Source organism: Cryptomeria japonica, chromosome 4 (assembly GCF_030272615.1).
Source record: "Cryptomeria japonica chromosome 4, Sugi_1.0, whole genome shotgun sequence".
NCBI lineage: Eukaryota > Viridiplantae > Streptophyta > Pinopsida > Cupressales > Cupressaceae > Cryptomeria > Cryptomeria japonica.
In genome coordinates this window covers 163,570,641-163,596,990 of record NC_081408.1, presented here as the reverse complement: position 1 = coordinate 163,596,990, position 26,350 = coordinate 163,570,641, and the positions used below count along the sequence as shown (strand labels likewise).

At 34.0% G+C, this 26,350-nt stretch overlaps 1 protein-coding gene across 1 annotated transcript; it reads left to right on the top strand.

Moving 5' to 3' along the window:
* Positions 1-3,228: 3,228 nt before the first annotated feature.
* Positions 3,229-7,350, top strand: LOC131048973 (probable beta-D-xylosidase 5). The gene is made up of 7 exons (XM_057982953.2): positions 3,229-3,807; positions 3,926-4,213; positions 4,586-4,755; positions 5,013-5,110; positions 5,191-5,529; positions 5,646-6,059; positions 6,582-7,350. Exons 1-7 carry the CDS (start codon positions 3,385-3,387, stop codon positions 7,232-7,234), a joined length of 2,385 nt encoding a protein of 794 aa, XP_057838936.2. The 5' UTR covers positions 3,229-3,384; the 3' UTR covers positions 7,235-7,350.
* The last annotated feature ends 19,000 nt before the right edge of the window (positions 7,351-26,350 follow it).

The window sequence follows — 26,350 nt, the reverse complement described above, 5'->3', positions numbered from 1 at the left end:
ACCTAGACTATTTGGTGGGTTTGTTCTGGTTTCTAAGGCCATATCCGTCAATCTAAAAGATGATATGACAAAGGAAATTGTTTATAATGCTTCTATCCTTTCTTTACATGGTGTGATCTGCCATTTTAGGGGGTTTTGGCCTTCTCTTCCTTAGTTGCACGCTTGGATATTTGAACAATGAGAGCCTCTTATCACAGGTAAAGTTCATATTTTTTGCATGGCTAAGGGGTTTTTTGTTGCTAAGTTTGATAATGCCCAGGACATAAACATAATTTTATGTGATCATTTTTTTAGTTGGGAGGATAAATTTTTGTTGATGATTAAGCCTTGACACTTTGATTTTAATCCTTCTACTGAAATGTTTAATAAGATTCCAACCTGGGTTTGGCTTCCTAATCTCCCACTTCATTTATGGAATGGTTCTCTTTTAGAGGAAGTGGGAGACGCCCTTGGTGACTTTCTGATGGTGGATGTTGAATCCTCTGATAGCTTCCATTCTACATTTGTCTGCATACTTGTTGACTTGGATATCTCAAATGGGCTGCCTGCTAAAATTTTACTTAATACTTCAAAGGGTTCTTGGATCCAATCTTTGGACTATGAAGGGATTCTCTTTCGCTGTAGAAGATGTTTTAAAACTAGGCATGTTGCTGAGTATTATGGGTTTGAGAAAAAGGCAACTAAGGCTACTTGGTGGAAAGGTGCGTCGGTACAACATTGTACGGCGTCGAAGATTCTAGATCAACCTAGGAGTTTTTTTGAGGTGGCTGCTTTGGATCCATAGGATTTTGAAGCACCCCCTTTGGTTGTCTCTCTTGGTGGGGCTGCTGAAACTGTGCATGTGTCTCCTAATGTTTCTCGTGTGAAGGAGACTCAAGAGGTTTCTTTTGGTGATAACAATTTGGCTAGCACTCTTGTTTTTACCAAGTCTACTGACTTGCCTGTTAATGCTGAGGTTTTGCCATCTATTGGCTCTAGTGAAGCTGTGTCTGTCGGGCTGAGGCGAACTGGTGATGCTGGGGTTTTGTCATTGTTGTCTGTTGGTTTTGGTGAGGCTGAGACAACGGCTTTTGATTCTCACTCTCAGTATTTTGGTGCGTTGGATTGGCATGTTAAGGCAACGCAAGTGGAAGAGGGATGGATTTCTGTTAAAGGCAAAAAAGCTAAGTCCTTTAAACCTTCTTTCGATATGACTTTGATCCCATAAGAGCAATTCTAAGTGTAAATCTTGATGGTTCTTGGGTAGGGGAGGGTTTTTTGGTTGGCTGCAGGTTGTTCTTTTTGCAACTTTGTTGTTTTTTGTTTTGGGTGTCCTTTTTACCCATGGTTGTCCAATGCTTTACTGTTCCTTTTTTTCAAACAACTTTCTGGTTGAGGATTTCAGATCCTATCATTTTCTGTTTGTAAAGGGTTTCGGGTCCCTTCAAAACCTGTTTTTCCCCTAATCAAAAACATATATCGATATATCTAGAGGAGATTTTAAGCCAATGTTCAAGTAAAACCATATGCCATAAGAATAGCTTAGGTTGAAAGAGTTTGAAAAAAACTATGAATCTAAGCCCATGTAGCCTAATCAGATGTAGGAGCATCTTCGATTCATAGCAATCTTATATCAACCAAAACATTTTCCTTTCTATTTTGCTTTCTGTTTGCAGTTTAAGTTTTCCTTTCTGTGTGTCTTGGTTTTGGCTCATCGGATCCTGTGGAGTTGGATTCTTCTTGAAGACTTGATCATCTTTCTTGCTTCCAGACCGCATTGCATTTGGATCATTTTTTGGCAAGATATCGCTACCAGTTTCCATGACAGTTTCTTGTTATCGGTTGACAGTCCTTTGTTACTAATTGTTTGGACCTATTTTGGTGATCTATCAGAACCCATTCTGAAGCTTGCAGAGCCTTGGGCATTGATTCCGATGTTCCTTGGGGTGTGGCCGACCTTTTTCCGTGATTTACGTTTCATCCTTTGGATTTTTCGGAGGAATCTCTTGGCAGAGGCTGACCTTGTTTATTTTGCATGTTAGGTCTTGTTCTTCGGGTTTTAATCCTTTTTGGGTCGACTGGATCCTTTGGATCGATATATATATAATTGTAATTGCGCATTAGAATCAATCAATCATATAATCAAGTAGCTAGACTATGCATAGAAGATAGATCTCACGATTCAAGGGCCCGGTTGTGACCTATTATGTAGGTTCTACTAGGCCTGTAAGCCGGTATGCTGTAACCCGGTTGTTGACGGTTGGTTGTAATCAATTTTCATGCAATAAAACAATTTGTTCTACATTGCCTCCATCATATCTTTGTGTTTCCATTGTGTTTATTCTTGCTGACTGGTCCGGATTGATCTCTTTGAGGTCCCTCCTCACCGATGACTGCTTCATAATCTCTAGCACATAACCAAGAAAGATGATCAAGAGTTTCTTGATGGCCACAAAATAGGCATCAAGGATTCCTAATTCCAGTATGAGCTAGTCTACAACCAATTGAAAGACCTTGAAAAAAAATATGCTAACAAAATGAACAAGTTTTAGCTTTAAAATCACTAACCAAACGGGAAACCATACTGTCAATTGTCAATTGCTTAAAGAGGATTGCAACAACTATCTCTAATTTCAAATAATCACCATAGAAAAATGTGTAGAGAGCCAGGAATAGCCCTTGCAAGGCTTGTAGTTATTAAATAGAGTGTGGAGATACCATTTCCAATCTTTAGAAGAATCCTTTTTTGTCACCCAATTGTATTCGTCTGTGTGATTTATGTGTTTCGTTGGGCTTTTAGAACTTGCTAAATTTGGTGAAAGAAAAAAGAAATAGGCCTTGCAAGGCTTGTAATTATGAAATGGAGTATGATGATACCATTTCGAATCTTTCGGAAAAGTCTTTTTTCACCCAATTGCATTCCTCTGTGTGATTTAGGCGTTCTGGTACGCCACAAAGTTATTGTGCTTTAGAACTCGCTAAATTTGGTGCACTGTGCCTTATTCCTAGGACTGTTTTGGAATCAAACACATACGAGAATTAGAAACTTTAAACACAACAATTTGATGTCTGAACCAATAATAAACAGCTGATAAAACTCGTGGATCATTAGTGTTTTTTTCCTTGTACGGCTCATTTATTAGTGTAATTTAAGATAAGTTAAATAAATAATCAAAGATTTGGGTATGCTGTTTAAGTTAAAATGTACAGTGTGAATTATATATGAGCATTAACTGCAGAGAAGGATCAGTGTCCAAAGCTTGATGTTTTGCATCTCAGTTATGAAGATTATTTTAGCTTGATGTTTCAAATCTAGCTATTGGGTCCATCAAGGATTTTCAGATTCGATTTAAACTAATCATTGTTTCAATATATTTTTTGAACTTCAATTTGGTGCAGAGGATCATGCCAGGCATCATGAATTGGAAATGCTGGGTATGTGTAATTGCTGCTGTAATTGCAGCAACAGTATTCAGATGTGAAGGTGATGAAATCTATGTGTGTGATCCAATGAAGTTCGAGATGATGGGAAAAGATATCAAACAATTTGCATTTTGTGATTCATCTTTGGGATTTGAAGAGCGAGCCATAGACTTGGTGAGTCGCATGACTTTGCAAGAAAAAGTAGGACAGATGGGCAGCACTTCGACTGGAGTGCCCAGGTTGGGGCTTCCCAAATATGAATGGTGGTCAGAGGGGCTGCATGGTGTTTCGAACACAGGACCTGGTATTGTGTTCGACCAGCGCGTGCCTGGTGCCACTAGCTTTCCTCTTGTCATTCTCAGTGCAGCTTCGTTTAATGAAACTCTTTGGAGAGTCATGGGAGAGGTAAATAAGTTGTAGGCATTTGCAGATAGAATCTGGTTATTTTCAATAGCATATGGGTATACTTCAAGGAAAAATTGACAAAAAAATTTAATATTTTTTTTAAACATTGTATGTGTAGATTGTGTCAACTGAGGCAAGGGGCATGCACAATTCAGGAACTGCAGGGCTGACTTATTGGAGTCCTAACATAAACCTTCTGAGAGATCCTCGATGGGGTCGAGCCCAAGAAACTCCAGGAGAGGATCCCCTTGTGGTTAGCAGATATGCTGTCAACTATGTTAGAGGTTTGCAAGATACCAGCAGTAGCTCCTCCAATATGCTTAAGGTTGCTTCCTGTTGCAAGCATTATACTGCTTATGATCTTGATGCTTGGAAAGGTATTGACCGCCTCCATTTTGATGCAGAGGTAAGATTGGTTGATTGTGAATCTAACAGTATTGTAAGCTCATGAACTTTGTGATTGTCTGAGACAAATATCCTATTTATTGCAAATTATTAATAACCCTTTGTGTTCATTTGCATATTTTGTTCTTCCGGTGTATCAATCTACCTCTCAACTCAAAATATCATTACCATTTATGCATATTTAATTTATGCTTTCCAATTCATGTGAATCCTACATGATCATTTTAATTTGAATCCTTCGTTAAGTTGCAATGATAATGTTGAATCCCATATTAACTGTGATTGTGAATGTGTGTTGAATCCTATATTGAACTTAGATCATTTTGAATCCCATACTAACTTTGTTATTAAGAATGTGTGTTGGGATCTATAGGTGACTCAACAGGATATGCTGGATACATTCCAACCACCATTTGAGGCTTGTGTAACGCAGGGTGCTGGCAGTTGTGCCATGTGTTCCTTCAATAAGATCAATGGCATTCCTTCTTGTGCAGATCCTCAGCTCTTGAAAAACACCGTTAGGGGTGAATGGAATCTCAATGGGTTAGTAATGTCACTGTTCAGCTGATTATGAAACAATAATCTAGTTTTCTTTTATAATTGTTTTAGATTTAGAGCCTAGTTGGGATTATTGTTTTCTGCAATCTCAATGGGTTAGTAAAGTCGCTATTGAGCTGATTATGAATACAATAATCTAGTTTTCTGTTATAATTGTTTTGGATGTAGAGCCTAGTTGGGATTATTGTTTTCTGCTATAATTTATAGCTGATGCTGAGATTATTGTGATTGTCTATTTTTAGATATATTGTTGCAGATTGTGATTCTATACAAGTATTATTCCAAAGCCAGATGTATGTTAAAACCCCTGAGGATGCAGTAGCATATGTACTGAGATCAGGTAAAGTTATATATTGTGTTGTTTGATTATTTGGGTAGTTGGGGGAGGCTTATTAATCACATGTTGTTTGTGTACGCTAGGGTTGGATTTGGATTGTGAACATTTTTATACAGACTACTTACTACCTGCAGTTGTAAAAGGAAAGGTAAAAGAGTCAGATATAGACAGGGCTCTTGTATACACCTATACTACTTTAATGAGGCTAGGTTTCTTTGATGGAAGTAAAGAATATGCAAGCCTTGGGGCTAAGGACGTGTGTACACCTGAGCATCAAGAGCTTGCAGTTGAAGCAGCTAGGCAAAGCATTGTGCTTCTTAAGAATGATGGATCATTGCCGTTGTCCACCTCCAAGATAACAACCCTAGCTGTGATTGGACCCCATGCAAATGCCACCCAAGCTATGATAGGCAACTATGCAGGTAATTCTACCATTTTGAGCTTCAAGTTATCAAAATGTAGTTGACAATTTTTAAAATTTTATTTTGATTAATATATATTGATAATCTAATTAAATCGTATTAACTTGAACTTCCAGGTGTTCCTTGTAAGTATACATCCCCTATTGATGGTTTGGAGAAATATACCAAGATAGACTACAAACTTGGTTGCTATGATGTTGCTTGTGGGGATACTAGTTTAATACCTTCAGCAGTAGAGGCTTCAAGGAAAGCAGATACTACTGTGTTAGTGGTGGGATATAATCTAACATTTGAGGCTGAAGGACATGATAGAGAAGACCTCCTCTTACCAGGGCAACAGCAACAACTTGTGGCTCAAGTTGCATTTGCTTCTAAGGGCCCTGTTATTCTTGTTGTCATGACAGGAAGTGCTGTTGACATTTCTTTTGCACAAAAGTCCGGCAATATATCAGGGATCCTATGGGTGGGATACCCTGGGCAAGGAGGTGGTGATGCCATTGCTCAACTAATTTTTGGAACACACAGTCCAGGTATGATAGATCAAACAGAAAGTTGCACATTCATAAGAAACATAAAATTCATATATATAATAGTAATTTCAAAATCATCGTACTTTTATGTTGAATAATTTATTATGTAAATTTTTTATTATTTATTTTATTGCATGCTTTTGGATCTAATTAATGGAAATGGATATTCAGCCATCAGGATGCATCGTGACATCAATGGTTAGATGCTACGTAACTGAAGTTTTAACTATTAACGAGGACTGTTGTTAGTCATTTGAGGCAATTGTACAATGAGCAAGCTGCAAATAATCCTCGTCGATAAAAAATTAAAACTTCAGTTATGTAATATCCACCCATGAATACCATGATGCATCCTAATGACTGGATAGTCATTTCTAACTATTGATATTCTTGCAATTTATGTCCGATCCAATGTCTTCTTATATGAATCCTCAAACCACTTATAAAACATATTTACTTATAGTTTTGTGTATTCACTTATAAAACATGTTTACTTAAAATTTTCTGCACTCATCTATTCAGGGGGTCGTCTTCCAATGACATGGTACCCTAATCAGTATGCAGAGATCGTGAATATGACAGACATGCACATGAGAGCAAATTTAGCAACACAATATCCAGGTAGAACTTACAGATTTTACACAGGAGACACATTGTATCCATTTGGGTATGGGCTTAGTTACACCAGCTTTCAATACACCATCAAGTCTCAGTCTTCCCAGTTCCTTAAAGTGCACTTGCCTAAAAACCAAAAATGTTACTCATTATTTGAATCTTCAGAACAACCAGTTTCCAATTGCCCTTCAATTCGCTTAGAGGATAAATCTTCTAAGAACCTGTGTAAGGATTTGGAAATTCAGATACAAGTTGAAATAAAGAACAGTGGAACTAGAGATGGTAGTGAAGTAGTATTGCTATATGTTGTGCCTCCATCAGGACGGGTTGGAGCTCCTGTGAAACAACTCATATCCTTCCAAAGAGTGTTTTTAACAGTTGGAAGCAGTGAAGTTGTTGTAATGAAGATCAATGCTTGTGATAGCTTGGGTTTGGTGGACAATGCAGGTTACAAGATATTGCCAGCAGGAACACATACCTTGATGATTGGACAAGATTCTACTAATTCCATCAGTGTCAATGCCACTTTCCTCCCTACTTCTCCTCCTACTGTTGTCTAATCCAGGCCACCATTAGTCTATGACATGTGCTGGTGGCTTTGATTATTGAGTATATTTAAACACCTTGTTAAGGTTTTGTCTGAATAACTGGAATTGAAGCGCTGATTTTCCTTTTATCTTTTTTGGTAGTAATTCTCCCTTTTTTTTTTTGGTCTTTTCTTTTTTCTTTTGTAGATTTAAGTGCCGATTGCCTCCCGTTTTTTATTAATACTTTTTTTTTCTAAATATTCATTTTTTTTTTGTAATATTGAATAAGACTTGAATTCAGTATCATTTAGATGCCTACAACACGAATTTTGTCATTAAATCAAATACCTTTTGGTTTTATTAATACTTTGATTGCAACTTATAAATTGGCTGCACTTTCATACCCTTTATTATTATTTTTTAAATTGTTATTTTTCATTTTTTTATTTTTTTAATATTAATTCTTTATTTTTAATAATAATTAATAATATTAGGTTTCCACAATTTATAGATTTGATCAATGTTGTTTTTGGGTTTTTTTCATCAAACATTTTGAATCACACTACGATCCATCATAGGATGAAGAATGCTAGAAGAAATGAATAATGTTGCAAACTAAGCAACTAAAAAGAAGAGAGTAGGAGAGAGAGGGTAGCATTGGAATCAATGTAATAATAAATTAATAATCAATAATTAATATCTTTGAATATTTTTTTTAATTTTAATATATATATATATATTAATAATAAATTAATGAATTAAATTAAGATTGATGAATAAGTTATAGGGTGTGATGATATCATTGTTAGATTTTGATATTATAAAATTGTCACAATATTGGAGACGGATATTTGTTTTACTTTGATTTAATAAACAATTTGGTTATTGACAAATAAAACATGATCATGCAACATAATTAGGTTTATGGATTAGGTAAAACACTTGCTAAGGTTGCAAAGTTAGGATTTCTAAATTGGAATAATTTAATAAGTTATAGAAACACCTAGGCATCAAAATTTCAAGTGGACAATCTAATAAATTGCTTGGGTAATTAAGATGTTGCTCAAAGGTAATGAAAAAATAGTTAAAAAATATTAGTAGTAACCAAGGGTGGTTATTATATTAACCTTTAGGATAGAATAGTTCATTTTCATATGACCATCTTTTTTATTAAAGAAAAGGACCACCCAGATAATTGATTTGTAGGAGACATTTTGTTATGCGATACGAATACAACACTATGAAGAAGATCCTTAGTCATATCTAAGGAAATTAGAACTCTTACATTTATATGGGGTAAAGAAGCTTTAGTATCTTCCATTTGTATGACTTTATCCAAAGGCTTGAGCAACTAAATACCAAACATGTGGTTGAAGGTTACAAATTTATGTCCATCTAGGCAATGAATAGAAGATTCCATACATAGGTTGAACCATCAAATCCAAGGCAAATCCCTACAAATATATTTTGCTACCTTCCAAGAAAAAATCAACCACATTTTTTGCATTTCAATAGTTTAAAACATATGAAAAAGGACTTCTTTTGCACTATTTTGCAATATTGATTTGCAACCCTAGTTTTTTTTCACAAATATTTAAGACCCGCTAATTTTTTTGACAATGGCATAATATACTCAAATAAGCAAAAAGTATACAAACTTTTTAGTCCAATTTTTTATATATATGGCTTTAACCATTTCCTCGTTGGGACAAATCCTTAAGGTTGGTTACAAGATTATTGCCTTGTTTATCACATATTTGTTATGTCCATCCATCTTCCGCAAAAGTTGAACCTTCCATTGTTGAAGTAGAACCATCCACAACCAAAGTTATTTTATAAGAACTAGCATCAATTATTTCCTTCTTAATTCATGTAACTACACCATCTCTAATGTTTCCCAAAGGATTATTTGTATGCCCACAATCAATTACTCTAGCCAATACCCATCTTCCCTCATGAGGAATGGCCTAGGCATCTTCTAGCTACCAAGCCCAACACAAAAGCTAAATAAAAACTCAAGCATATTAGCAAAAAAAAAAAATTAAACCTCTAAAAAGACCAACATAAAATGACAAGCAATAAAGAACTTAATAAAAAAAGTTAAAAAATGGGGGACATAACACAAGGCAACACTCTAGCAATAACAAAAAAAAATGGAGGCAAATCAAGGAAGAAGAAAGCACAAATATGAAGGTGACTTTTCATCTCCCCTTAGAACTAGCACTTTCCTTCCTATTATTTTTTTTCCCCAAAATCCAACCTAATCTTTAATGTGTGTATGAAACTTTCAGTGGTACATTCCACAAGACTATGTTCTTCAAACAACCAAACAACCAGCATGGGTAGCTCTTCTACAATAAGTTCCTCACACATTATAGATATGTATGCATGGATTGACTAATGCCACCCTCAATGCCTCAAAAAACCTTACTTTATGTGAGTCACTAGAGGCCCAAAATAAAATCTTTCACTTGGCTTTTATGTGTGTCCATCAACAACTTCTTCACAACTCAATCATTTCAAGCTCTAATATTAGATAAAGGAATGGAGTAGTAATATAAATAAAAAAGAATAATGATCTATAAATTATGTACGATATAAATATATAAAATTTTAACTTCTATATATTGTGAGAGGAGTTTATCTGTTATATAGAAAATTATATAAGACTAAAATAAATAAAAATTATATATAGTATGATGACTAACATTTTGAGTAATCAGAGTGCAATCTATTAACTAACTACTAACTAACTAACTAAACAATAAACTCCCCTTCTCCCCCTCAAAAAAGTTGCATGCACAACAAGCATTGTTTGTTTTAAGCTCAATGTTGATGCATTAAAGAGGCCATTATGACCTAACAACATTAGATGCTCTCCAAGATAAGAAAATGGAGATGCATTTCCTAATAGATCTTATATTGTCTACATGCATAGTTAAGCAATACTTATCCTAGGTAAAGCATGTAGAATTTGAGGAGCTATACCAAGGCCCTAGGTAATCATTATCCTAGGTTCCCTCACTTAACATTATTATTATCATAATTTATTTTCTTCATTCAAAATCGATTATAAGGCATGAGGCTCCAAATGGTTGCACATGTTAATCAATTAACAAATATAGTTTAAGAAAACAAATCACCCCTTAATAATACATTAAAAAAATGATTTGTTCAACCCTATCCATGAACTACTCTAGAAAGTAGTTTTGTAGAAATGGGATATAACCTTATAGTGAAAGTATGCTAAAAAAAGCAAGCATACAAGTACATAAACAATGATAAATCATAGATGGAAAAAATAAAATATCACAAATAGATGTAAACTATAACACAAGATATATGTTAAGAAACCATTACAAGAAAAAATTCACACCAAAGAGATCCAAAGATTGTATTGTCTTAAAATAAGTTACACTAACTTCTCTCTCTAGATTTCTACAACTCTTTGTGGCTACCACAACCTACAAAATGACTTCCTTCAACTCAAGCACTTAACATATAGGTATGAATAAAACCAAAAATTAGATATGGTTTCTAAATTTATAAGCTACAAACCATAAACTAATTTAGAGTTTACCGATTTTCATTCATAAAAAAATGACACCCTAATCAAGAGGTGCTAAATTAACAACATCATCTTTCAACCAAAGATCTCCACTTGTGACTTTATCTATCATTTGGGTGATCTTCCTCGATCTTCTATAAGTTCACAAATTACTCCCTATCAACAAATCTTAAATAATTTTCTACTTATCAAAATTTCATTAACTCTCGCGAAATCTAAGAGATATTAGAAAGTTCCAAATTAAAAAATACAGTGACAACTAATGTGACTTCTAATGGGTGTAAATAATTAAATAAATAATTTATATATTTAAATATTACAAAGTGTATGACACCTATCCCAACATTCTCCCATTGTCATATACCTTGCAAGAGAAATAGGTAAATTAGAAGAATAAAGAGAAGCTCTAGAAGAGGTAAGGCTCATGGCCTCTCTACACCCACTAAACTTCTTTGTTCTTAATGGCTTAGTAAGGAAATATACAACATTTACTAAGGTTTCAACCTTCTATAATATGAATTTTCCATCCTCAAGCATCTCTTAGAAAAAGTGATACTAAACATCAATATCTTTTATATGAGTATCATACATTAGGTTTTTAGCCAAATAGATAGCATGATTGCCCAATGTTATTAAAATTTGAAATAGTCAACATAATAAAAGGTTGGTTTGAGACATTAGATTTCTACAATCCATAATGATTGTTGTGTTTTGCTTCTGGATTCAACTGTGTAGGCTTTTATAAATGGATCCAAAATAGAGAAATATAAAAAATCAATAGAGAAATCTAAAAATATAAATAAGGAAATAGAAAGAAAGTAATAGCTAGAGAGACCAAAAAATTGAGTTAAAAAAGAATACTAATCAAATAAATTAAGTGCATGAAAATTTAGTTTTAATTTTGATGTAGAATCCTTTAACTAGATGCCAAGAAGTTATTTGTCAAAGTATTAAAAAAATTCATGATGTACTACTAACTTGTAAATCTAATCATGCACTTTTTGGGGGTCAAAATTGATGAATGTAGAACTAATCTAATATGCATAAGTGATCATGTAGCCTACAAAAATGATCTACCTATTGAATTTTACTTGCCTTGATTTTTAATGTTTGATTATGTGTAAGGACAAGTAATGTTTACAAACACCTTTGAGAATATATATTGAATTACAAGGTTGAATTCTCCTAAGTCAAACCATTGGATGAATTGACTTTACAACTCTAAGTGCAATATTAAGGACAATGAGAAAGCCTACAAGATGCTCCTAAGATGATGGTATCTAGGTAATGTTATCTATTTGTAATCCAATTCACAAGTGAGCTCTCTAACATGGGGGCTTCACTAAATAGGCAAAATCATATCACGTGCGTTCATATTGGGGTGTTTAATATCCTAAAAATGAGGGTGCAATATATTGCCCATTAGTGAAAATAGGGGAGCTTTTAATTCGGGCTATGAAAAAATGCAATATTTGTGGAAATAGAGGGGCTTTTAATTCAAGCTGTGTATTGGGAGGGGGTCGAAAAAAAGGAGTTTAGGGCAATATTTTTTGAAAACAGGGGGATTCTTTAGTATGCCATGAGCACAGGTGATATAACCCAGGTTCACTAAGTGAAGCCTCCGTTCTCTCTAATTGTGTAATTTATACCTAGATGTTGGATGTACTAGAAATCCTAGATTATTCATTCCAATTTGTGTTAGTCTTTATAATCACCCTAGTCAATTCACAATAAATAGTGGTAAAGGCAACAAAGATTTTAATTATCAATAGTCAAATATTTACTCCAATTTTTTTGGAATGAAACTAATCCAAATCAGGTCTATGCTCAAGTATCTAATATAGAGAGGTAAAATAAAATATTAATGTAATGGAGTGGATTAATGGGGATGTGTAATGGTGGGATTTAGGAATGGAGAACATTATTTATCAATCTCTATGTGAAATGAACCATTTTATCTACCATTTGGTGCATTAAAAACAACCTAATAATCATGGGCCCAAAACATAAAATAAAGTGAAATGAGTATTGGAGTTTTCACAATTACAAGTTTTTTCAAAAAGCTATAAAGAGGGAAAATAGTTTAAATTCCTCTAAATTAAGCTATTATGTAAAGTAAAGGGTCAAATTTCAACAAAGTTCAATGTAATAAAATATTGTGAGGGTGAAAAATACATACATTCAAATTTTGCCCTCCCTTGCAGACTCTCTTTATTGCACTTGCACATCCCATATGTAGTGCATGACAAGTTTATTTTTTTTGTAAAAAGTTAGCAATTGACCTAAGCCTTTACTAAAAATAACTTCTTATACTTTAGGGGTCAAGAGACAACTTGCAAATTACCCAACCCCTAGGAATCTAAGTTTAATCCATAGTTGTAGGCTTGAACCTAATTTAGGTCCACAACTACATATTAACCTTTCAAAAATTCAATGTCTTATGGCCCCAAGCTAACCACGAGGGCTTCACTAGCTAGGCAATATTATATCACGTGCATTCATATTGGAGGGTTTAATATCCTAAAAATGAGGGTACAATATATTGTCCATCGGTGAAAATAGGGGGGTTTTTAATTCGAGCTATGAAAAAATACAATATTTGGCAAAAAAAGGGGACTTCTAATTCAGGGTGTGTATTAGGAGGGCATGACAAAAAATGAGTTTAGGGCAATATTTTTTGAAAATAGGGGGATTATTTAGTATGCCATTAACGCACGTGATATAACCCAAGTTCACTAAGTGAAGCCCCCATGAAGCTAACCCCTTCCCAACTAGCTATTATTTGTCAAGTAGAGTACAAAATATACTTAAACTTGCATAGTATGGTTTTCTATAAAAGGGAAAGCCCTAATTTATTTTGGATAATCTAGAGGGGGGTCAGAGAAAGTTTGATTAAACATCGCATAATAATTACTAGATCATAACATCAAAATATTCATCAATAAGAATATGTCAAGCGCTTGCATGAATATGTAAAGTGTCTTTGAACTTAATAAAAACATCAAATCAATCCAAGGGTTTTGCTAGCTCAAAGGAAGGGAAACAAGTAGTCTCTCATGCATATTACAACAAACTCTACCAGTATTCATTGGCCTACCATGTTCAAATAGTTGAGGTGGACATATTTTTGATAAAATCAAGGGGTGAGTGCAAGCTAATGGTGGACCAAGCAGTGGCAATGGGTAAATTATCCACTTGGACTTGGCAAATAACATGAAACACATAGGCCACATTTTAAAATTGTTAGATAACAATTTCATTTATTTTATAGAAATATCTAGCCAAAAACATATATTAATCTTTTTTATAACAAAAATCCATATTTGAAATAAATATCTATTTCCTATATCTATGCAAACACATGACCTACAATTTTATATTCACCCAAAAGCATAGGAAAGCATATCTAATTTATTTGACAGTCATTTTTAGCATCTGTCCTTCCTCCCAATGCATACTCACTATTGCAATACAAGGGTTTTTTTTCTTATTTTTAATTATTTTTAGTTTAAATAAAATGTAGTTTCTTGATAAGTACGAGATATTTTCTATAGTAAGTCAAGTTATGATATTGCTTAGTTTTTGAGTCAAACTCATTGACCCATGTTTCATGAGTAGTGGTTCACAAGGATCCAGCTCTCATGAGAATTAATGGTCCACTTAGCACTCATTTCATCTAGGTGATGGTCATAGAGGTGAAGCATTGAACCTTCCTGGGAGGTCACCCATCCCAGTACTACTCCAACTCAAGTGTGCTTAACCACAAAGTTTCCTCCAAGGTTAAACCCACTTAGCTTGCAACCCCATTTGTAAAACCTTCAACAAGTGTTGTACATTATGGACCATTCATTATAGATCCCCTTTAGCTCATCAATTGATAAGTAGGAGATGTTTTCCACAGCAAGTCAAATTATGATATTGCTATCAGGATTCAATCGTGTAGTTTTCGAGTCAAATTCATTGACCCATGTTTCATGAGGGGTGGTTCACAAGAACCCATCTCTCATGAGAATGAATGATCCACTTAGAACTCATTGCATCTAGGTGATTCTCATAGAGATGAAGCATTGGGCCTTCCCGGGAAGTCACCCATCCCAATACTACTCCAACTCAAGCACACTTAACCGCAAAGTTTCCTCCAAGATTAAACCCACTTAGCTTGTAACCCCATTTGCAAAACCTTCAACAAGTGTTGTGCCTTATGAACCATTCATTATAGAGCCTCTTTAGCTCATCAATTGATAAGTTGGAGATATTTTTCATAACAAGTCAAATTATGATATTACTATTAGGATTCAACTTTGTAGTTTTCAAGTCAAACTGATTGACCCATGTTTCATGATTAGTGGTTCATAACAACCCATCTCTCATGAGAATGAATGGTCCACTTAGCACTCATTGCATCTAGGTGATGCTCACAGAGGTGAAGTTGTTGGCATTTTTTATGATTATGTTGTGATTGTCATTGATGGACACACACTTACATTGAGATCATTTTTGTATGTATATGTCAAAGCTCAACCAGTACATGTTCCAACCGGTATGATGCATTATAGTCCTTAGACTATTGGTGTTTTGCAGAAAGTGATTACCGATCTAAAGCGGTATGCTGACCCCAAGCGGTTCGAGGATCTCAATCGGTACGAAGGGTCAAAGCAGCAGAACACATATTTCCCAGTCTTCATTTTTGTCAAAACTGGCAATCGACATTTTGCTTGAACTGGTATATTGTATGAACTAGTAATACTCTATGATGAGTTACCAACCGGCATTTTGTGATGAATTACCATCCACCAATTGTTTGACGGTGCCGACACTTTAACGGTGCTTTTTGTGTCATGTTACCAAGTATGTGCAGGTTCATTGAACCTAGGGAATTGGATTGTAATCTATTGGATCGACATGAAATCAGATTCCTTTATAAGGACATCATGTCTAGGGTTTTAGGTCATTGTTGTTGGTGAAGTTGATATTGTTGCTAGGGTTTAAGGTGGTTGAGGAATCAGAGAGAGTATGAATGTGTAGAAGATTGAAGTAATGTTGTAATGCATTAGGATCGAGCTATCAAGGATCTAACCAAGCAATCTGTGCTATTCGCTAGATCACTCACTTTTTGATTACTCATATCTTCGACAAGTCTGTAGCACTTAACCGGGTAGGCCCAAAAGCCTCTTGTAAATCCTCTAACAAGGTGGTTCACATCTGTGGATCTAAAATCCTCTAGCAAGGTAGTCTTTAATCAGACTTATCTCCTAACAGAGATTGAGATTCCTAATAGGATCTGTTCTAGTAAAGAACATTGTAAGATCTTAACTGGTCTGACCTTAACCGGTCTGGTTTCTATTTTGCAGATAGTTACTTGTGAGTTCCATCTCATCGTTGTTTTTCCCATTTGGGTTTCCACATCAAAATCTCTTATGTTATGGTGTTTGTGCTTCTGTGGGTGAATGCATTATTTGCTATTTGGTTTGCATGTGTGCTAACTGGTTTGTCTGCTAAACTGTTTTACCGGTTTACTGTTAGTCTTGCAAAGTGTTTAAGTACAAATATTTTTGGCACACTAATTGACCCCCCCCCCCTCTTAGTATTCATCAGAAGCATTGGGCCTTCTTGGGAGGTCACCCATCCTTGTACTAGTCCAACTCAAGCGTGCTTAACCACAAATTTTCCTCCAAGGTGAAACCCACTTAGCTTGCAACCCCATTTGCAAAACCTTCAACAAGTGTTGTTTGTTATGAACCATTCATTATAGAGACCCTTTACCTCATCAATTGATAAGTAGGAGATATTTTCTAGAAGTCAAATTATGATGTTGCTATTAAGATTCAACTGTGTAGTTTTTGAGTCAAACTCATTGACCCATGTTTCATATATGATTTTTCATAATTTGACTTGTGTTTTTAGGCCTGATTCTTCATAGTGGAATTTACTAAAATCTAATTGGTTTTTTATTACACATGTAATTGCATTGGTTATTAGCTATATTTACCAAAATCATATGTTGGATAATAGAGATTCTTTAACTTATGTTGCTTGCATTCATACATACCACTTTAATGCATTGGATTATGAGGATTTCAAAGATTTTTCCTACATTCAATTCATTTCTCAAAGCTTTCATACATATTTCATGTTTCTATATGGTGATATTTTTAAAAAAATTAATAGAATATTTGGATTTTATAAAAGATTTGGTAGATGTTTAAAATGGTAACCTTGCTAATCCTAGAGATGATATTGAACTAAATCATATTTGTATCTCTCATAGAGCATCTTTTATTCATGAGGAAAGAGCTAATACTCCTATCAATGATCTCTCCATTGGATATGTAACATTGAAGAGTAATGATGAATCCTCTTCTCAGAAAGGTACTTTGGCGCAAGAGGGAGAAGGTAAGCATGTTAATATTAGCACATCTATCACTCTAGATCCTTCATATTATCCAAGAGCTTATCTTAATAATCAACATATTTTGACACAAGATGATGATATGGATTTTATTCATGATTTATCTCCTAACATAGCATTGAGTAAAGATGAATCTTTAGATGATGAGAATACTTCTTCCCAACCTAATGATGATAGAAATAAGAATATCCCTACAAATATCCTTCCCCTTCATCTATTCATTCGGTTGGACCTTCAAGGTGTACTTATACAATAAATTTTAATGAGGTCTATAATGAAAGTCCTTCCCCTTTACAAATTAGAACACATTATGAGGTTGGTTATGATATGCTTTCTAAACAAGGCTATAGTGGACAAGGTCTTGGAAATATGGAACAAGGAATTAAAGTCCTTATAGATCCTCCTTCATAATGCACTAGAGAAAGTGTAGGATTTCCCCCACCCCCCTTCCTTATCAATTCTCTTAACAAAGACTAATCCTTCCACCCAACAAGAGATAAATACTATCTCTACTAAGGATCATCTAAAAGTAGAAAAATTAATCTTTTTGAAACATAAATATGACCAAAACATTAAGTTCCCTTTTAAAAAATTTCTAAAGAATCCTAAGCTAGATGAAAATAGTACACATTGTCTCTTTCATCACAATTACTCTCATTATCTTACTAATTGCAATCCATTTAAACAAGAATCCAAAGGTAGTGTCTTAGCACTCCTTTGGCCTTTTATGTTGCTCCTCACTATGTGACATTAGTAACTTAACTTTTGGGGGCTCCTCGTCATCCATGGTGGTACAAGTTCATGTGCAATCATTCTTGGCTAGAAACATAATAGGTTGTTTATCTTTTTCTTCACACTAGGGGGGGCAAGGATAGTGTTTCAATATTATCTCTTTCCAAGGATTCACTTTTCCTTTGTTGAGTTGCATCTTTTATAAAGGTATCATTTCTTGCATAGAATCGTTCATCCTTGCTTGGAAGTGTGCTATCTATATATCTATCTATCTATCTATCTATCTATCTATCTATCTATCTATCTATCCATCTATCTATCCATCTATCTATCCATCTATCTATCGATCTATCTATCTATCCATCTATCTATTGATCTATCTATCTATCTATCCATCTATCTATCGATCTATCAATCTATCTATCTATCCATCTATCTATCGGTCTATCTATCCATCTATCTATCTATCTATCTATATATCTATCTATCTATCCATCTATCTATCGATCTATCGATCTATCGATCTATCTATCGATCTATCTATCTATCTATCCATCCATCTATCTATCTATCTATCTATCTATCTATCTATCTATCTATCTATCTATCTATCTATCCATCTATCAATATATCTATCGATCTATCTATCTATCTATCCATCTATCTATCGATCTATATATCTATCTATCTATCGATCTATCTATCTATCTATTCATCTATTCGTCTATCTATCTATCTATCTATCTATCTATCTATCCATCTATCTATTGATCTATCTATCTATCTATCCATCTATCTATCCATCTATCGATCTATCTATCTATCCATCTATCTATCGGTCTATCTATCTATCTATCCATCTATCTATCTATCTATATATCTATCTATCGATCCATCTATCTATCGATCTATCGATCTATCTATCCATCTATCTATCCATCTATCTATCTATCTATCCATCTATCTATCTATCTATCTATCTATCTATCTATCTATCTATCTATCATTCTATCTATCTATCCATCTATTGATCTATCTATCTATCCATCTATCCATCTATTCATCTATCTATCTATCTATCTATCTATCTATCTATCTATCTATCTATCTATCTATCTATCTATCTATCTATCTATCTATCTATCTATCTATCTATCTATCTATCTACTCATTCAGTTTAAACTCAAACAAAGGGAGAGTGAAATCCAAGCTATGTTCAACCCTTTCATGAGGTTGAATCTATTGGATCTAATTCCCCCTTTAAACATTTTTGGTTGGAAATTATTTTAATCCCTTCTTTACATGATTAAACTAGTGAATCCTTATTTCTATCACCAAACAGAAATATGAAGAATATTGCAGATCTAGAAGAAAGACATGTAGAATTGTGAAGCAGTTATAACAAGATTTTAAGGAGAAGTCATTACTATTCAAGTTGTCATCTCCTTTAAGAAGGATCACATCTCTTCATAGGAATATGATGATATATATTGGCATAAGAAATATGTGAAGTGTGTATCAATATGTGTGTGTGTGTGTCAAATACATGAAAAAATTTATGAGATTATTTTGACTTCACTTTATGAAGACATTGGAATAAAACTTATGCATGATTTGTGAAAGTGTTGTGAAGACTTCAACAAGGGTATGGGAAGATTCATGGAGAAAACTTGAAGAAGAAATTTGCATGCATCTATCATATTGTACTTTGAAGATTGAACCTATCTATCTATCTATCTATCATACTGTACTTTGAAGATTGAACCTATCTATATATCTATTGATCTATTATCTATCTATCTTTCGATCTATGATGATATATATTGGCATGAGAAATATGTGAAGTGTGTGTCAATCTATCTATTATCTATCTATCTATCAATCTATGATGATATATATTGCATACATCTATCATATCGTACTTTGAAGATTGAACCTATCTATATATCTATCGATCTATTATCTATCTATCTATCTATCTATGATGATATATATTGGCATAAGAAATATGTGAAGTGTGTGTCAATCTATCTATTATCTATCTATCAATCGATCTATGATGATATTTATTGCATACATCTATCATATTGTACTTTGAAGATTGAATCTATCTATATATCTATCGATCTATTATCTATCTATCTATCGATCTATGATGATATATATTGGCATAAGAAATATGTGAAGTGTGTGTCAATATGTGTGTGTGCGTCAAATACATGAAAAAATTTATGAGATTATTTTGACTTCACTTTATGAAGACATTGGATAAAACTTATGCATGATTTGTGAAAGTGTTGTGAAGACTTCAACAAGGGTATGGGAAGATTCATGGAGAAAATTTGAAGAGGAAGTTTGCATAAATCTATCATATTGTACTTTGAAGATTGAACCCTTCTATTCTAAGAGATTGGTAGGTTGGTACCTACAAATCTAGAAGGATTTGGTGCTTCTAGTGGGTAAAATGGGGGGTTGACGCCTCTAGTAGGTTGGTGTCTACAAGTTTAGAAGTGGGATTTGGTTCTTCCAGTGGGTCGGTGCTCATAGATTGAATGAGGGGTTGGTGTCTCTAGTACATTGGTGCCTACAAAATTTGTAGAAATAAGATTAATCAAAGTAATATTTTTTCATGGTTTTATTTCATAAAGGTTTCCAGTAAATATTGGGTGTTATTGTGTTCTTCTCATGTGCATTATTGTTGGCATTAACTTAATGATGTTATTGTGATTCGTAAAGTTTTAAATTAGTAAAAGTTGCATTATATTGATTCACCCCCTCTTAGTTTAATCATGTGTTCATTAGAGAGAGGTAGATTGAGAAATACGAATAGAGAGAGATAAAGAGATATAGTGGATAGAGATATAGGTGAGGATAGATGGAGAGAGATGGAGAGGAGGAGAGGGACAATGAGAGAGATGTAGAGAGAGGGAGAGATAAATAGATAATGGAGGAAGTGAGAGAGATGGATATTTAGTGGAGAGAGGAATTAAAATATATATTAAGAGAGATGGATGGATAGAGGGGGGGGATTTAGAGATATCAATAGAGAGGGATAAAGATGGGAAGATTGAGAGATATAGATAGAGGGAGATAGAGAGATAGACAAGGAAGAAATAGATGAGGAAAGACATGAAGAGATAGATAGACAAAGATAGAGGAAGTTATAGAGATCTAGAGATGCAAAGAGATGTAGAGAGAGAGAGAGAGAGAGAGAGATTTTATTATTTAGTGTTAATGTTTAATAATTCATATTTAGGGAAAAGGAGAGAGAGAGAGAGAGAGAGAGAGAGAGAGAGAGAGAGAGAGAGAGAGAGAGAGAGAGAGAGAGAGAGAGAGAGTACATAAACATAAAGTGTATTAGATAATGTGCTTATGTTTTTCAATCAAAAATCTTTTTTTTAAAAATAAAAGTGGCAAAGCCACTAAATTTTATTGAATAGACATTAACACAAAGTGTATTAGATAATGTGCTTATGTTTTTCAATCAAAAATCTTTAAAAAAAAAACATAAAAGTGGCAAAGCCACTAAATTTTATTGAATAGATATAACAAAGTTTATAATTTGATATGTGGGGCAGTATTGAAACAAAATCCCCATGGAAGAAGAAGTATCCTAGATCGAACCATTACAAACCCAAATATGACCCAATACAAATAAGACTTAAATAAACATACAACCATTGAGAAGGTCTCAATAGGTGAAGCCCAACAAAAAATACAAAAAGACACAATAAAGGAGAAAATTTCTTTGCAAAGCCAGCGGCCATGATAGAAATCAACAAAGGTGGCAAAAAGGAGGAGTTGCACTAGATGAAAGGACACCACTAGTTGTTCAAACCCTCTTTCGAAGGAATTTGTTGCAAGGGAGGGATGCATAGTGATAAACCTTTGGATTGATACGTAAGGCTCAATAATTTATGTAGACTAACAAAGTAGTCCAAAGCAACTGCCATCACCCCTGCATCCACATAGTCTAGCAATCACTCCAGGTCAAGAAGAGGGTCCTTAAACACATCACAAACTAGACCAAATTAGATTACAAGCAAAAGCTCATCACAACACCCATTAGATGTAATTTCATCAATTAATCTAAGAAACCTCTAGTCAAAAAATAATCAGCTTTGAAAGAGTAGTTAAGAAGTGCATTATCAAAAGTAGAGAGAAGATGTGTGGTTGGATATAGACCAATGCCACCACTTTTACCATTCAAACATCCTAAATTTAACCCAGATACACTGTTAGAATATTTCAATCAAAAATCTTAATGCCTTCTTAACTTTGAAATAGGTTTGGATAATGAACCTAAAGGGTTGGGTTCTAACTCTCCAACATTTGACATGCTATTTTATCTTCAATAGCATTTTTAACTTCAATATCAATAAACTTATTCATTTTTATTAAATTACTATCAATATGTCTCACATCTTCTTAGTTTTTTAACTATATATTTTTTTTCCATTTGAAATACATCAAAATAAATTATTTTTTATCTTCTTTTACTAATATATCCATTCATCAAATACATATGTATCAATATTTCTTGGTAACCTTTGATTTAGTTATTGGAATTTGAAAAAGAATTATAAGATTCTTTTATGCTTCATTCTTTTCATATTTAAAATAAAATGCATTTTGCTATTATTTTTGTGCAATTTATGTGATCTATACACCTAGTGGTGTGGTTTTCAAGATGCATCCACTTTAAAAAAATAAAAATAAAATTAAAAATTCAATAAAACATTAATCAAGTAGTCATTTTTAATTACACCTCTACCAAGTGGTTTAAAAAATATTGAATGCAACAAAAAATAGAGGGTGCACAATGAACGTTCTGTTATATTTTAGTAAGAAACTTTAAGACATGTACAACATTTGACCCTCTTATCTATTTCAATTTTTTTTAGTAGTTCAGAAATTAGATCTAGTTCTATAATTCTTTTTCTTTTTGTAGCTTTAAATTTTTAGTACATGCATCTCAAATTACTCGTCTAAGTTTAGGTTTATTTTATTTTACAGAAAAATGACCACTTTTGACCCCCTTTTATCCCCCATTTCTATACACTTTCCTTATGATACAAATGTGACATCAACTTCACACATTTCACACCTTTGCACTTATGATGCCACAATATAGCATAATGACAATTGAAGCACACAAAGACAATGCACCAAACATGACAACACAAGAGGAATTCCCAACCTTTTCATGTGAAAACTTGATCATGATGACTATATAAGTGTATATTTTTCTCAATAAATGGTGATTAGTGTAAGAATTGGCTATGAAGGTAGCCACCCAAGATCTAGAGACCAAATAGAAAGCACATAAACAAGAGAGAAAGAATGTGACAAGAATAAACTATATTCCAATCAATGATGCAATATAATCAACTAGATTCCATACAATATGCAATGAATTGATTATTACATAGGAGACCCCTTGGTTATATAGGTAAGGTGAGAACATAGGAGTGCATTAGATTGTGATAAGTATCATAATCTTATGGCATGAGACAAAAAATGACAACCTATTATACCACCTAAAGTGGAAAAGTGATCACATGATAACACCACTAAATGTGGATCACCCACCAAAGGTGGAAAAGTGCAACCACAAAAGGTGGATATGATAATGTGATAAAGGAACTAAAGGTGGAGACACCACATGAAGTGGAAATGATAACATGATAATGCCACCTAAAGTGGAAATGCTCCAACTACTCCTATGTGGTTCCCTAAGTAAGCTTAAGTGACATGTAATTAGGACCTAGGTGGAAAATGACCAAGGTAAAACACCAAGTAATTACACCAACACCCCCCCTTAAGTGCAAATTAGGGAGATGTGCACAAAAGCTAATAATGCAAGATGGGTCCCAACAACTAGGCCATGTTAGGTACCCACATACAAATGCAACGCAATCTCTCACAAATGGAGAAAAGGAGAAAATCCAGTGGGACAAAACTCCTCCCCAAAAGAGAGATGAAAACATACAATGTTCTCAAAGAATGAGAAGAACAAAACCTCATGTGAGGAAAAAGTCCCCCCACCTCCCCCCCATAAGAGAGTAGAGGAAAGACCATGAATCCCCCCCTCAATGTAGAATCTCTTGCAAAGGTGGTCCAAGATGTCAACCAACATTCCTCCCAATAGGAAGAAATAGAGCCAATGTTGCACCAAGAATGTCAAAGTGTGACAAAACTAGGTACTATTGATGATGAAGAACAACTGATGAATCACTCACCACAACATGATGAAGATCAAACATAGAGATAACTTGTATGAGCGTCAACTGGGTACTCAAACTACATGCATTCTCAACTAGAGACATGTACCAAGTTTCACAAGACAATTCCTAATCTATGGAGTATAGGAGGATTACATAAAATATGTCATCAATGACAAAGTACAAAGAGGCGCGGGACTTTAAATTAGTGCATTTACAACATGGCTCAAACAAGAGATTATAACATGACATGAAGATGATGCAAATTTGCAAACATGAAAATGACGATGCCACAAATAAATGTCCTACAAATGACCATTAATGATGCCCTCCAATTGGTATGTCACCAAGAAAACATATCTTCCAACCATTAATGATAGCTATTGGTTGGAAGATGAATAATTGCATGACATGTGTGATAGGTGGACTAAATAATATCTTTAACCAAATTTGCTTATTTATTGTGCAAATTTGTTTCTACAAAAACATAATAAAGTTTAAGTAAAACATTATTAAAAAATAATGCCCTAATAGGACATCTGCGGTACCATAGGTACCTTGTGGGGCTACAAGTGCCTAAAATGACAATGACCCCTTGCAAAATAAAATAAAAATAGATTTCTAATTTCAGTGATTACAATTCCCACAACCAAGCTATATTAGACTCAAATTACTTATGAAAAAGACCAAACCAAGATCTAAGCATTATGATTGCCAAATAGGAAAAAAAAGGTCGTTGAAAGTGGGATTTTTTATCATATTGACTACAAACTAATAGCATCACTATAAAATACAAAAAAAATTATGCACTTTGAAAAAAAATTGCACTTGAAAAGGAGTCCATATGAACCCCAACGATGCCTTAAAAGTTATTTAAATTGGGATTTCGTAATTTTTTGACAAATCCGTGTATGAAAATCAGACAACTACACCACTCTGAAGAGCATAAAATTCTACCCCTATTAAAAAAATTCTCGAAAAAAGGAATATGGATGACTAAGATATCATTGTTTGAAAATCACTTGTGTAATTATGATGCCTAAATTGTCGCCACACCTCCAAACTTCAAATGGCTCTATATTTGGCCTAGAGAGTTGGATTTGGATGAAACAAAAGGCAATTCTAACTTTCTCAAACCTCTTGAATCCTATGGTGGCCTCAGATCTAACTCAACAAACTCCAAGTTTGACTTGCAACAAAAAAGCCACAAATCCAAAACTCCAAAATTGCCTTAAAAAACTCTCCAATGGCAAACCAATGGCACTCTGTTAGCTCACATACCATGTAAGTATTGGCTATGAAGGTAGCCAACCAAGATCTAGAGACCAAATCGAAAGCTCATAAACAAGAGAGAAATAATGTGACAAGAATAAATTGCATTCCTATCAATGATGCAATAGAATCAATTGGATTCCATACAATATGCGATGAATTGATTATTACATAGGAGAGCCCTTGGTTATATAGCCAAGGTGAGAACACAGGAGTGCATAAGATTATGACAAGTGTCATACTTTTATGACATGAGACAAAAAATTATAGTCTATCATCCCACCTAAAGTGGAAAAGTGATCACATGATAACACCAACAAAGGTGGATTACCTACCAAAGGTGGAAAAGTGCAACCACAAAAGGTGGATACGATAATGTGATAAAGGCACTAAAGGTGGAAACACACATAAAATGTAAACGATAACATGATAATGCAATGTGAAGTGGAAATGCTCCAACTACTCCTATGTGGTTCCCTAAGTAAGCTTAAGTGATGTGTAATTAGGACCTAGGTGGAAAATAACCAAGGTAAAAACACATTAATTACACCAACAATTAGGAATTAGACCATAATATATTTCTATTATAAAAATAACCTCATTACACAACCCAAAGAAAACACAAACAACATCCACAAGGATTTGGAAATGGCATCCAAACACTAGGTACAAATACTTAAGAGGTAGGTAAATTGAGAGATCCAAAACCTCAACCAATTAAACCATTGACTAGCAATTTTTATGCAAAGGCACAATTTTCAAAACAAAGTGAATAAATTTTAAATTACCTCATAAGTATGAAAATTAAGATGATAGGTAGGTAGGTAGACCATAGTGAGCAACTTCATTTAGAAAAAAAATCTATTTTTTTTAGAAAATGTCCATTGTCTAAGGATTTCCCTTGTTAGTAACCTAGATCACCCATGTTAGGTCAAGTCACCCTT